Source organism: Onychostruthus taczanowskii, unplaced genomic scaffold (assembly GCF_017590055.1).
Source record: "Onychostruthus taczanowskii isolate IOZ18803 unplaced genomic scaffold, ASM1759005v1 scaffold26, whole genome shotgun sequence".
NCBI classification, from domain to species: domain Eukaryota; kingdom Metazoa; phylum Chordata; class Aves; order Passeriformes; family Passeridae; genus Onychostruthus; species Onychostruthus taczanowskii.
In genome coordinates this window covers 6768771-6781622 of record NW_024499906.1, presented here as the reverse complement: position 1 = coordinate 6781622, position 12852 = coordinate 6768771, and the positions used below count along the sequence as shown (strand labels likewise).

The following is a 12852-nucleotide window of genomic DNA, read 5'->3' as shown; positions in this document are numbered from 1 at the left end:
GAATATTACAAGAAGTTTTGACAGAATGCAACAGGCAGACTCTTGTGTTTTTACAATCCAGAACATTCCAGTTTTTGACAGAGCCACTATAAATAAGTTACTGTCCCCAGTTCCACTGGTCAGTAACACTGGACAGGCCTCAAGGATTACTAAGGTGTGCGACTACCCCAACCACGTGAAGATTTAACCAAGTGTAACAACACCAATTGTGTTCACACTGATTCACAGCTAACAGGATAAGAAAGCAGGGTTGACAGACAGGAAGGAGACTGTCGAGTACAAACTTGGTTGGGTTTATTTTCCAAAATCCTTGTTGAAAGCACAGCTGCTCTCCTGACTTTATAAGGAAGTGAGTCACCTTTGGCAGTTTAAGGCCAAGTTAGCCTAATGAATGCAAATATACGTTTCACTTAATGCATTTTGCCCAAAAAATTTTTCCATTCTTCAGTAAAGTACTTCCAACATATTTCCACCCAAATCCTATTTCTCCTTACATATTAAGAGGAATTTCTCACATGCTATCTTTACAGTGCTTCCTCAACCTGAAAAGCATACTGTTACTTTTTACCTTTACTGATCTACAATGAATGAGGACAGTCAGTGAGTCAGGTCTCACACCAGCTAGTGCTAACAGAGCTCGAGTGAGTGATATTCAACCCAAATACTTACCTGTGAGCCAATTTCAGCCCATCCCTGTCCAACTGCTTCAGCAAATTTCTTTTTGAAGATGTGGTCAAAACTTTCCACTCTTTTCAGGATGCTATCCTTAGGGTTCACTGTGCAATTCTAAAAAAGTACAGGAAACAAATTAGTGGAAGGAAAGACAAAGAAAAGGCATTTTACTTCAAAAACATATCAGTGATTTAAATGATTAAAAGTCCAGCTTCCCTTTGTAACACCTTTCAATAAGGTCATTAGCATAAATAAAAATGGAGTATTTAAAAGAGTGCTGTACATCTTTCTATCTTTTGTTTCCCTTCTATACCCCCTTGCTTTTCCATTCAATACACACATAAAAGAATTTTAATATGTTGCTTAGTAACTGAAGTATTTAAGCACTTAAAAGGTTCCTCCACACAACAATTAGAGAGAAATGCTTTCTAAAATGACTGATTACGTTTAAACCAACCCAAATAAAATGTACTTTTTCAAAAACATGCATCAGATCTACAGGTGTATATTTTGCTTGAGTGGTAATTCCAAGAATCTTACACAAATCTTCTTTGTAGTCACTTACATTGAAGTACTTGATGAGAATATCTGATGGTTTATCAGCTGCTGAGTTTAAAATCATAATCAACTGCTGAATGTTATTCATTGCCGCTCTGGAAAAACACAATAAAATGCATAATAAGCATTATGGTTGGCTTGACAGTTTCCAGAAAATGAACAGCAAATCCACACACCAAAAAAATTATGATTGCAGTTCTCACTCCAGTTATCAAACAAACTGTTCAGGAACATCTACTGCACTGTAGTAACGACTATGAATTCTAACAATGCAATTTATCGACTTATTAACACATGGGTTGTGATAATTTTAATAACCAAAGAATGGCTTAACACCTAAGAAATAGCTTGATTCCTCTATGGTATTGTTACTTCCTGAATTTTTCATTGCTGTTTTTGGTTTTAAGTAGAATTTTGTGTGTTTGTGTCACGGTTTAACGTAGTTTAGTTTTTAGTTAAAGAAAAAAAAAAATCCAGGAGTTACGGACGTGATTCCCTGTAAGGACCTTGGCAGCTTCCTTTGGACCTGACAGAACCAGTCAGCTGGCTAGTTTCGAATATTGACACTCTGTTAAACCACTTACGAGAGCTGAATATGCCTGTGAAATCACATTAAAAGACGAACAAGCCCCGGGAAAAGCTCTCTGCTTCCAGCCTTTGAACAGGTGACTGGACCTTGGCTGGGCCGCTCTGCTGCGCGGCCGGGCCCTGCTCTGCTGCTGCCAAGTTCCAGCCACGGCCGGAGGGCCAGGCTGGCTCTCCTCGGCTTCGGGTGGAGCAGAGCTGGGCCCCGCTCCGCCCGTGAGCTGCTCAGCCATCCTGCTGGCACCATGGAAAAGAGAGCAGAGGCAGCCCTGCAGCCCCGCGGCTGGAATTGGCTGTGGCAGGGCTGGAAAACAGCCATGCAGCCAGAGCGGCCACTGCCCGGCAGAGAGCACATCACCATCCACAGGCTCGGGCAACACACTAACTCTCTCAGTGCACAGATGAAACTTGCAGGCATCAATCCTCTCTCAAGCGACAGAAAAAGGAAAGGGTGAAGACACGTAGAGAAAACAACACGGAGACGCCGAGGTTAGTAAAGAAGGAGTCAAATCCCAGATGGAAGGAGAATGAGGAGATGCCTACGTCTTGTGCTGATATCGTCTTGTAAGGCTATGGGGAAGATATAATTGATACATCAGACTTTTTTTTCCCCTGTAACTCATGGAATGCATTGGGGGGATGTAGTGTTCTAACCACAGCCATGAGCACCCAAGCAAATGTTGAAGTAACTGTGCTCCAATGAGAAGCTTGAACCGAGAAAGATGAAAAATATGAGAAACCTTGCCCCAGCACAGAAGAAGAAAACCTCTGTTCCCAGAGATAAAACAAGATAACTTTTTATTTCTATACTAGAACAGCTCATTCTTAAAATTGTACCCCAACAAGCTGAAATGCCCCATGATGGTAGCCGTGGGGAGACTACCAAACCGTGGGAGGGGACTTCACGGTTGCAGATTTTCCGGGCAGCTGCTATTTGTGAAAATTAAAACCATAAGAGAACTGTTTCTTGTGGAAAAGTCTCCATGGCATGGCAAGAGAGACTCCTCCCCTTAAGTGAACTGAAAAAAAAAGACTATTTTAGAGGTGGTATATTCACTGAAAGTTCCAGGTTTTGTCTCTTTACATTGTCAGTGGAAAGGCAAGAAGAGTTGGGGAAGGAGAAGTGTTCTGAAGGTTTATGAAGGTTTATTCTGATTTCTTTTTTTTTAGTTCTGTTAAAGTTTTATGTATACCCTTTAGAGTTTTAAGCCTGCTTTGCTCTCCTCCTAATCCTTATCTCACAGCAGAAAATGAGTAAATAATTCTAATGGGTGCACTGACGTTTGGCCAGCCCACTAGAGTTAGTCTGTTTCAAATTTCTATATCATTTAACCTCAATTTGGCTTATATCACCAGTCAAGTAAGTGGAAACCCAACAAAAATGCGTTCAATCATTGCAACAGAATGCATTTTTCTTTAATCTACTTTTTACAAAGCATTGGTAAAAATCACTTCTGCCACAAATCTTCTAATGATAAGGAAAAGCATAAGAACACTGGAAAAACATAAAATGAAAACATGCAAACCCCTTCTCATTATACTCAAAACTAATACTTACACCCTTTTAATACAATAATTTTCACATAAATGACCAGATGCAAATCCACTGATAAAAATTACTACATTCTCTGCAGTTTCAAGGGGCTTTAAAGCAGATTCTATAAATCTAGGTTCAGAAATATGACACTGTAAGGCAACTCAAAGAAATAAGCATGGTGCTTTCAGCTTATACTAAACAGGGTACTTAATACAATATTTAATCAGGGAGAGATAAGGATACACTTTCCACTCTAAGCTGGTGATCAAACCTTTGCTGCCACCTATTGACACTTCTTTGGCTTCATAAAAAACAGTTAACTACAGCCCAAAATCATTACTGGTGAACAGGCCTTCACATGAATTGTCTTAAATAGCAACAGTTTTGGAAAAATCAGAGCAAAGCCCAAGTGAGAATAGAAAGAATCTAAACATCCCTAGACTTTTTCTCAAGAACAAAGTTGGTGTAGCACATTTCAAATTTTTAGCAATGCAGAAACTTCATACTCCTGGACTCTCCTAATGTCAAGAACTTTAAGGAAGCATCTTTGCCATCTTTGTATCTACCATAAATAAAAAAGTATCAGTGATCAGACCTACAGTATAGTTTATGGCGAAAAAAAACCAACAAAAACAAGGCCACAGTTCCTTAAAAATTAAAAAAAGACTACTCTAAAGATGAATATTTTTAGCTATGATATTAAACAAAAGAAGACATTCAAGAGAAAAACTCATACCGAACAGGAGTCTGTGGAAGTATAACATTGATTTCCTCATCTGGATTGTTTTTTAGTGGTGTCCTCTCCAACTGTGAGCTACAGAAATGGAAAACAAACTTATCAAAGACTAATACAATTCAAAATACATTGTTTTCTATTAAGACTTATTAATCTGAAGAGAAAAATATGTAACAGATTTTTAGAAGATCTAGATGTCCAATTACTCCAGTTGTTTAAATTCCCAAGTAGATCTGCTTTGAGCAGGATGTTGGACTAAATAACCTGCAAAGTTTCCTTCCAAGCTTTTTTTCTATTCTAGAATTCTATTTACAAACAGGTTAATTTATATGCAGAGATGGTATAAGTTGCATTTTAATCCCATTTTAAATTCGTGTATTTTCATGGCATAGATAAATTCAGACTCACATGGTGAGCTCACATTAAATTACAGAGATATTGAATTGTCAGCAACCACTAGCATATAAGTATAGAACTGAAAAAAAAAATTAAATCAAACAATCATAGAATGGTTTGGGTTGGAAAGGACCTTAGAAGGCCATCTAATCCCATCCACCTTCAATGATCAAGGACATCTTCAACCAAATGGGGGTCCTCAGAGCCCTGTCCAGCCTAACCTTGAATGTTCCCAGGATGGGGCATCCACCACCCAAACCATTCAGTGCCAGCTGATCCAGAGCCATAACACTACCTCTGGCAAGCTGGCATGACATGCCTCCTCCTCAGCTTTCCCTGGATGAAAAGGGCCTTGCACAGAGGAAGAGCCAGAGCAGAGCTTCCAAATCATTTTAGGCAGTCACAGTCATATGCTCCCTCATTATTTAAGTGATGATGTAAAGCAAGGCTGGTGATGTCAGAAATACCTTAGCTGAACTACAAAGCTAGTAGGTCAACAGGACAGGGAGATCTCCATTTTTAACACAAGGGGGCAGAGAGCAACACAAGTTTGCACTCTCTGTTATGAAATGAAAGCAGTAAATGGAAATATTACCATGCAATGACATCAGGCTGCAGAGTCTCGTCATGATTCAGAAATAGTCTCGCATCTATATCTTTGTTCTTGAGATAGAGCTCGTCATACTGTTTCAAGATAACTTCAACCTCAAAAAGACATTGAAAAAACCCTGATTTTATTTTACATGAACAAGTTTTACAATCTACTGAATAACGTAAGTTATTCCTACCTCATGATTCCAGTGGTGAAATGCTAAAAGAATTACTGAAACATACGCAGAGGAAAATTACTGTTTGTAAGAGAAAACAATCCAAGATGATAAGAATTTTTTTTGCGAAATGTAGGTCTTGACACTGTAAAAATAGCTAGATTAGAAAACAGACCTGCAATCCAAACTAACATTTCCACATTTTTAAATCTTTTCTTCTAGAAAAAGGGATGTCTCCAAGAGCAGGAAATGTAAAATGCTTGCTCTTAGAACAGCTGTTGGGCAATTGGCTCAGTCCCTGTCTTTGCAGGTTTGGACAACAAGGCTTAAACTCAAACCTTTTTTTTTCCTCAGTAGAAGTTTCCTCATTTTATATTAATATATTTGCACTGGAGTAGAAATGCCTATTGCTACAAAAATAGACTTATTTCATAGCCACACTGTAGTTTTTTTACTAACTGTTAAAAGTTTCTTAGTTGACTAAATCCCAGAATGATACAACTTCACTTAGCATGGATAAGTTTATTGGGTTTTTCTGAATGTTTTTTAATTACTTCTTTTTATTTTTACTTTGAGTGACTAACATTAACTGGAAGTCTGCAATTTTTTTTATCTGGCCCTCCAAATCTGCTGCTGTGCTCATGCAAAAGTATGCAGCCACCTCAATTATCTGCTCCCTGAGCCCTTGGATTTATTAAATGATGCTGTGCTCTGGCAAACTCCAACTAGAAAAACAGGCAACAATGCATATGAACCCAAATTAGTCCCCTCTCAGTCTCAAGAGAGAGAAAGCTGCAAATACATCCTATGCAGCTTTGCTCCTTACCCTCTTCTTTACCTTTGCCAAATGGATTTGCTCCAATCTGATTTCACAATTAAAACTTTGAGATTAGGCCTATTAAACCAAAGACTATATTTCAATTCTCATTGTCACTATACTTTTTTTTAACTTAATTATATATTCATTTTTTGTTATCTTCTTAATGGCTTATGCATTCTTTTCATCTAAAATATTTCAGTATTTCATAAATTTCTAAATAAATCAGCAGCTCTTAGACAGGATGGCTGTACTAAGCTAACTTGGAAGAAACCTTCAGCCAAAAATAAGAGTTCTGTATCATTAATGCATAATGCCTGACCAGTAAACACGTGAAAAGAGAAGCATAATACCAACATTAAGCCTCAAAAGCTTTTCTTGCTCTGAAAGGAACATCAAAATTTTTCAAAAGCTCGGTGTTTTTTTATCAAAGTCAATGTAAGTGTACCACATTACTAGCTATTGTACTGATGATCTCCATGATTTTGGTTAGCTGATTACATGTATGTACCAATTACCTCTGAAATACAGCTCTAACTTTCTGCTCTGGCACTCAAGGTTAAGGAGCAAAGATCATGTTTTTTCTTCCAATGCATCCTTTTGTAAAAGTGTCACCAGCAAGTCATATGCTAATAATTTTGATATCGTGCTTAAATTGAGCAGCCTTGGATGAAAATCCTCTGATTTGAGAATAAGCTGTATAATGACCTTTATCTGGAAGTTCATATAGGGTTTCCCAACTATACATACACAAATAAATTAAGAAGTCTAAACAGCCTACTAATATCCTGGAATTAATTTAGGAAGAGATTAAGATCTTCAGCGAGTCCTGTACTTTGTTCCCCACCCAGCACACTATGACACTGAACAGAAGCCACATTTGATTGAACCCTGCAGACTCATTGCTCTGATCAGCTTCAGAGCTGCTTATTTTCATGTTACCACATCTATTGGTGACACACAGCTAAACCTACACTTTTAATAATGATGAATGTAAACACACTGCAAGAAGTTACCTATTAAAATGTACTCTGGATGCAGTTGCATAGAGGGAGAGTCTGCTGCATCCAGGCAACAGCTCAGCAAGATGAAAGTAATTTTGCACAGACACAGCAGTCCAAACTCTGCCAAGTTGTGAAACTGAGACTAATCTTCAGACTATCTTTCCAACAACACTACTATAACATGTCTCATTTATATTTAAATTAAGGTGTGTAATATAAGACTTTAAGCATTTATAGTGACTTCAGAGACCTAGTATTGTAATAGTTGTATATTAGATGAATGGCCTTACCAAGATCATGGATATGCAACTCTTACATTTTGCTTGGAGCAAAAGCTTTTTGCTTTGAGCATAGCCTCAGGAGATTAATTTATTAAATTCAAAAGTATAAGCTAAATATACTTTATGAATACTGGAACCCCTGCTAGCCCACATTCCTAAAAAACCGTTCATTTTGCTACATGATTTTAGAAGAACCTATTAGAACTCCACCAATGGGTAAACGGTATCTTAAGCAATTTGGCACGAAGTAAAACACAGTTGAGCTGCCTCTACTGGGTTTGCATGGGAAGGTTTTGGTAACCGGAGGGGTCACAGGGGTGGCTTCTGTGAGATGCTGCTAGAAGCTTTGTCCATGTCCACCAGAGCCAATCCTGACAGCTCCAGGACTGACCCTTTCTATTGGTCAAGGCTGGGCCAATCAAGAGTTATAGTAGTGCCTCTGTGATAACATATTTATGAAGGGAAAAAAGTTATTACAGAAATAACTGCTGTCTGAAAAAAGAGTGAAGTATGTGAATGAAAGGAGCAGTTCTGTAGACACCAAGGTCATTGCAGAAGGAGGAGCAGGAGGTGCTCCAGGTGCCAGAGCTGGCATTCCCCTGCAGCCCAGGGTGCTGACCATGGTGAGACTGGATGTGCCCCTGCAGCCCTGGGAGGTCCATGGGGATTCAGAGATCCACCCACAGCCTGTGGAGGAGGTGGGTGCCTGAGAGAGGCTGTGACCCCGTGGGAGGCCCGTGCTGGAGCAGGATCCTAGCAGGGACCCATGGGGATTCAGAGATCCACCCACAGCCTGTGGAGGAGGTGGGTGCCTGAGAGAGGCTGTGACCCCGTGGGAGGCCCGTGCTGGAGCAGGATCCTGGCAGGGAGTTCCAGACCCATGGAGAGGGAGCCCACACTGGAGCAGGTTTCCTGGTAGGACTTGTGACCCTTGGGGGACTCACACTGGAGTAGTTTGTGAAGAACTGTTGCCTGCGGAATGGACTCATGTTGGAGAATTCATGGAGGATGTTCTCCTGTAGGAAGGACCCCCCCACTGTGCAGTGGCAGGAACATGTGATAAACTTACTCCCCATCTCCTGGCACTGCTGATGGGGAGCAGGTTGAGCCTGGGAGGGAGGCAGGGGTGGGGGGAAGGTGTTTTTAACATTTATTTTACTTCTTATTATCCTGCTCTGATTTTGCTTGCAATAAATTCAACTAACATCCCTAAGCTGAGTCTGTTTTGCAAGTGATGGTATTAGGTGAGCAATCTAAACTCATGAACCTTTTGCTATATTTTCTCTCCCCATTCTGCTGCAGAGAGGAGTTAAAAGAGAGAGGCTTTGGTGGGTTCCTGGCACCCAGCCAGGGTCTGTCCACCACAATGTCTTAAATTCCTCCACTTACCTCTGGTAGTCCATTTGAAGCTACAATACCAGAAGAATTCAAGAAAGGAATGAAGCTTGTGAAATACACATTTTTGACCTAAAAAAAAAAAAAAAGGAAAAAAATGTAACATTACCAAGGTAGAGAGTCAGCCATCCATACACTGCTTCTGCATCTTTAAATCAAGAAACTGAGACAGTTCTGTAATGCACTGTGGTTTGCTTTCAATAAAGCAAGAACAAAACTTGCTATACATCCAAAACACAGTGGTATGTAAGCATGCAAATACAATCCTTTGCTGGAATACTAAGTGATTAAACTGGAAAAGAACTACACTCTTTCCAGCCCTCTCACATTTCTGCTTCCATCATCCATTTGGATATTCAAAAATCAGTCCTTTTTACACAGAAATAGATTTAACAGCAGAGGGAAAGGTGAATGGGGTCTTTTAAGATTTTCCACAGAAGGAATGTGCTTTTTGCATACATTTTCTCATCATGGGATGCAGCTGTGAAACTCCATCAGAGCAGCCCTGCATCCATATGCTACATGCTGTGATCAGCCTGTAACTTCATATTGTATTCTTCACAAATCAGTTACCCTGGCAAAATTATCACCCAGACCAAATGGCTTGTTTTGGCTGGTTTTTGTTTGTTTTTTACATGACTGACTAGAGAAACTATAAAATGGTAAAATACCTTCGCTACTGAAGGTAACTACTTGACAGAATAGTTAAGCTGGCCCAAATAATGACACTTTAAAAAAAGACCATTTAAATAAATACATATTCCAGATGGAGTCTAGCAGCAAGTTCTATCAGACTTTGAAGTGCAGGCATTACCTCATCTAAATTACAATCATGCTCTTTACAAAGGATTTCGATAATTTTTGTGTCGGTATCAAGCTGCCTTGCAGTACGTGAACTCCTGTTCTGACCTCTTCTTGGAGTGCGAGCTGAACCATTTACAGTCACTGGCGACACAGAAGACTCTGGGAAGATATTCAGAACCATCACAAAGTCAGAGCCATCTTAAGAAAGAAGAAATTCAAGTTGTTAAACCTAGAAGATTCTACTTCTTATATACTTTTTTCAGATCTTCCCCTCAAATATATTTTCTTTCTCATCAGTTCAGCTAGGTAAGAAATCATCCTTACAGAACATCTATACGAAAAGAAAGTTAATTTTTAAATTTCTGTATCAGTATTTGGACACTTTGTTTTTAAAAAGCTACTCTACACAGAATGCAACAGCACTTTCTGCAAGTAGCTTTAACTGAGAATCTGTTTTGCAAAGCTAGGAAAGCCTTATCTTTTCACAGATGAGTAACTATTTTTTCTATTTTTAAAGAAGTATAAAACAAGAAGCTGAAGGACAATTAATCAGTGCAGGACTTAAGTGATGGTGGGAACCTGGAATATGGTCCTGGAGGGAATTCCTCCTTTCCCCAAATACCCCCAGACACGCAAGCAGAAACAAACAAATCCACCTAGAAGAACGTATCAAAAAACCTTAATACTGTGAGGTAAAAATATTTCATTTTGTTAAACTCAAAATAGATGGTTTAAAAATGTGAATTATAATAATAACATACATTAATATAATTAAATATTGTTGGTTTAAACTTGACACTGTAATCAGCATGCTGTTCTCACCTGTAACTTCATCTGCATCTGACAACTGTTCTGAGAAACTCTGACAAACTACACTGCAGAGGTGGCTGCATCACAGTCCCCTCAGCATTAGTCAGATCATAAAGCTTGGCATCATTTATCACAACACGAAGCCTCTTGGTCACAAGGGTTTGAACAATACATTGTGTAATTTTCTCAAAGAATGCAGAGCAGTTTGACAGCTCATACAGAGCTTCACATTACAAACCCAGTGCTTTGCACTTAGGACAGTGACACTCATATCTGCAAATTAATCTCAAGTGGCAGAATTTTTTTTTCAAGATCTGATGCACAGAACCAAACTGTTTCTAAAAATGAACTCTTATTCTGCATGGTTTCACTACAAAAAAATAAATCAGTGTGAACACAGAATTCAAAACCAGGTAGTTTCAATTAAGAGGCTTTTGAAAAGGATCTGCTTTATAACACCTGAAATAAGCAGCAGCATATATGTCTGTCCTACTAGGAATGACAAATTTAAATTCAAAATAGTACTGGAAGAAAGCAGGGATCTGCTTGTCCTAAGTCTATCCTTTATTCACATTAGAATAAGACTAAGGTTATTTTTTCTTACCTGCAACAAATAATCAATCACTAGGTCAGATAAATGTCTCCAAAATACAGAATTTAAAGAATATAGTAGTGAATAACTTATCTACTGTATGACATTACAACCTAGGTAGATGTTTAGTTGCCAAAGAAAGAAATAAAGCAAATATATTTAGGCTAAATATACTAGGGTTGCATCTTAACCCACCAGAGGATAAACTAAAAAACTGAGTCACATCCTGTGGCTTCAAATATTTCAGTATATTAATTCCATAGCTTGCTGAAGAAAATACTTAACACAAATAGAATTCTATCTTTGAAAGTATTTATAAATATTTACTTTCTCTAACCTTTTAGTGAGGTTTTCCATGTTTTAGATTTAAAAACTTAATGGGTAAAAGCTTACTGCTGAATAGAAGTTTTTATAGCGAAGACCCATTATATTTTTACTTAAAATAGTGACACTTGCAATAGTAAACAAGATGCAATAAAAGCAAAGCTGTCTACATTTTACCTCTACTCTTTTATTTTGAGCTGCTATCCAGTGTATATTTGTTTTAAATATCTGTATAGTCCAGTACCTTGTACATTTCTGCTGTTGTCATACTGTTAAACATCAATAAAGTAAGAGTCCAACACATCAATAAAGTAAGATACAAAAGGAAAATGTGGTGGTAACACAAGACAAACCTAAATAATAGTTCTCAGTTATAATCTACCCAGAACCTGAATTCTTTTACCAAATTAGACTCGCTGTTTTAACAAATCCCGAAACAACTTGTATGGGGAAAGGACATAGCAAAAATTATATTAAATATACTGCCACATTCAAGTAATCGAATTCAAGTTCACTATCATGTAAATTTAACTAAAACAAAAAAAAATGCATTTCAATAAGCTTAAGAAGTTTAATTATATTAATTATGAATACTAGCATGGCTAATAAAAATATAATAAATTTATTTTCTGCTTCAATGGAAAAAAAATTCTTACTGTATGGTTCCTTGAGCATAGCAGGAGGTGACAGTTTGATAAAATAATCTAAGACACAGAGCAACAACTGGAAAGAAATCACCAGGTCATCTTCCACTTGCAACACTTTACCTGCAAATATTTAAAAGGGTAAAGAAAACCTTTTTGAGAATGGCTAACTTAATTCTAGAAGTAATTTTGCAAAACAAACATTTGGAAGTTCATATAGTAAAACACTACCACAAGAATTCAGGAAGCATCATACAGGATGCCAGTGCTCTTCAAAGGCTATTGATTTTATAACTCATGGCGCTTCAGTTCATGGCTTTAGAGACAGCATACACACAAACAAAATTACTGTGTACAAAATCCTGCCCTCAGAGCTCAGCCCTGATTCTTCTCTTAACTGTAAAAGAATAACCTCTTACTTCCATGTAATCCCTCCCTGCTTTCTTTTTCTGTGGTCTCATGCAAGCTTTTTGAAAGCTGTTAAATATTCAGAAAGCAGGAACTGCTAGTATACAGTGAAGAGAAATTCAAAACATGCCATCACACTGTAGGCTCAGCCTGTCAAATTTTTATGAAATTACTTAAAAGTCACACAAGTAATAGCATGATGAGCACTTTCAGAGCTGCATTATTCCAGTTTTTCCCAAATTATGACTCATATGCCAGAGAAGATCTACAGGGTCATCACAAGACAGCCTGCATTGCCACGCAAAATTCAGGAAGCCGATAGTGGTTTTGAACAGGTACAGATCTACCTGTGCTCTACTTACACGTGCAACTTTTGTATTTATTTTCCATCAGAAGTAGCAAGCATCACCCAGGCTCTTCTGAAGCTCCAACTATTTTCTAGTAAATTTCAGCTTTCTTTGTTCTCAAGAAAAGCCCGGCTAAAAAACCTTTTGTGAGTTTTGCTTTATGCTTACACTTCGA

The 12852-nt window shown here is 38.2% G+C and overlaps 1 protein-coding gene across 1 annotated transcript in view; it reads right to left on the bottom strand.

Annotated features, from left to right (window-relative positions):
- RB1 (RB transcriptional corepressor 1) overlaps positions 1–12852 on the bottom strand; it is a 70383-nt gene that overhangs the window by 42883 nt on the left and 14648 nt on the right. The window contains exons 6-12 of the mRNA XM_041407205.1: positions 11935–12045; positions 9563–9711; positions 8743–8820; positions 5080–5189; positions 4089–4166; positions 1238–1325; positions 670–786 (exon numbers count right to left, since the gene is read on the bottom strand). Coding sequence (XP_041263139.1) covers positions 670–786; positions 1238–1325; positions 4089–4166; positions 5080–5189; positions 8743–8820; positions 9563–9711; positions 11935–12045 — 731 coding nt within the window. The remainder of the gene's footprint in view (positions 1–669; positions 787–1237; positions 1326–4088; positions 4167–5079; positions 5190–8742; positions 8821–9562; positions 9712–11934; positions 12046–12852) is intronic.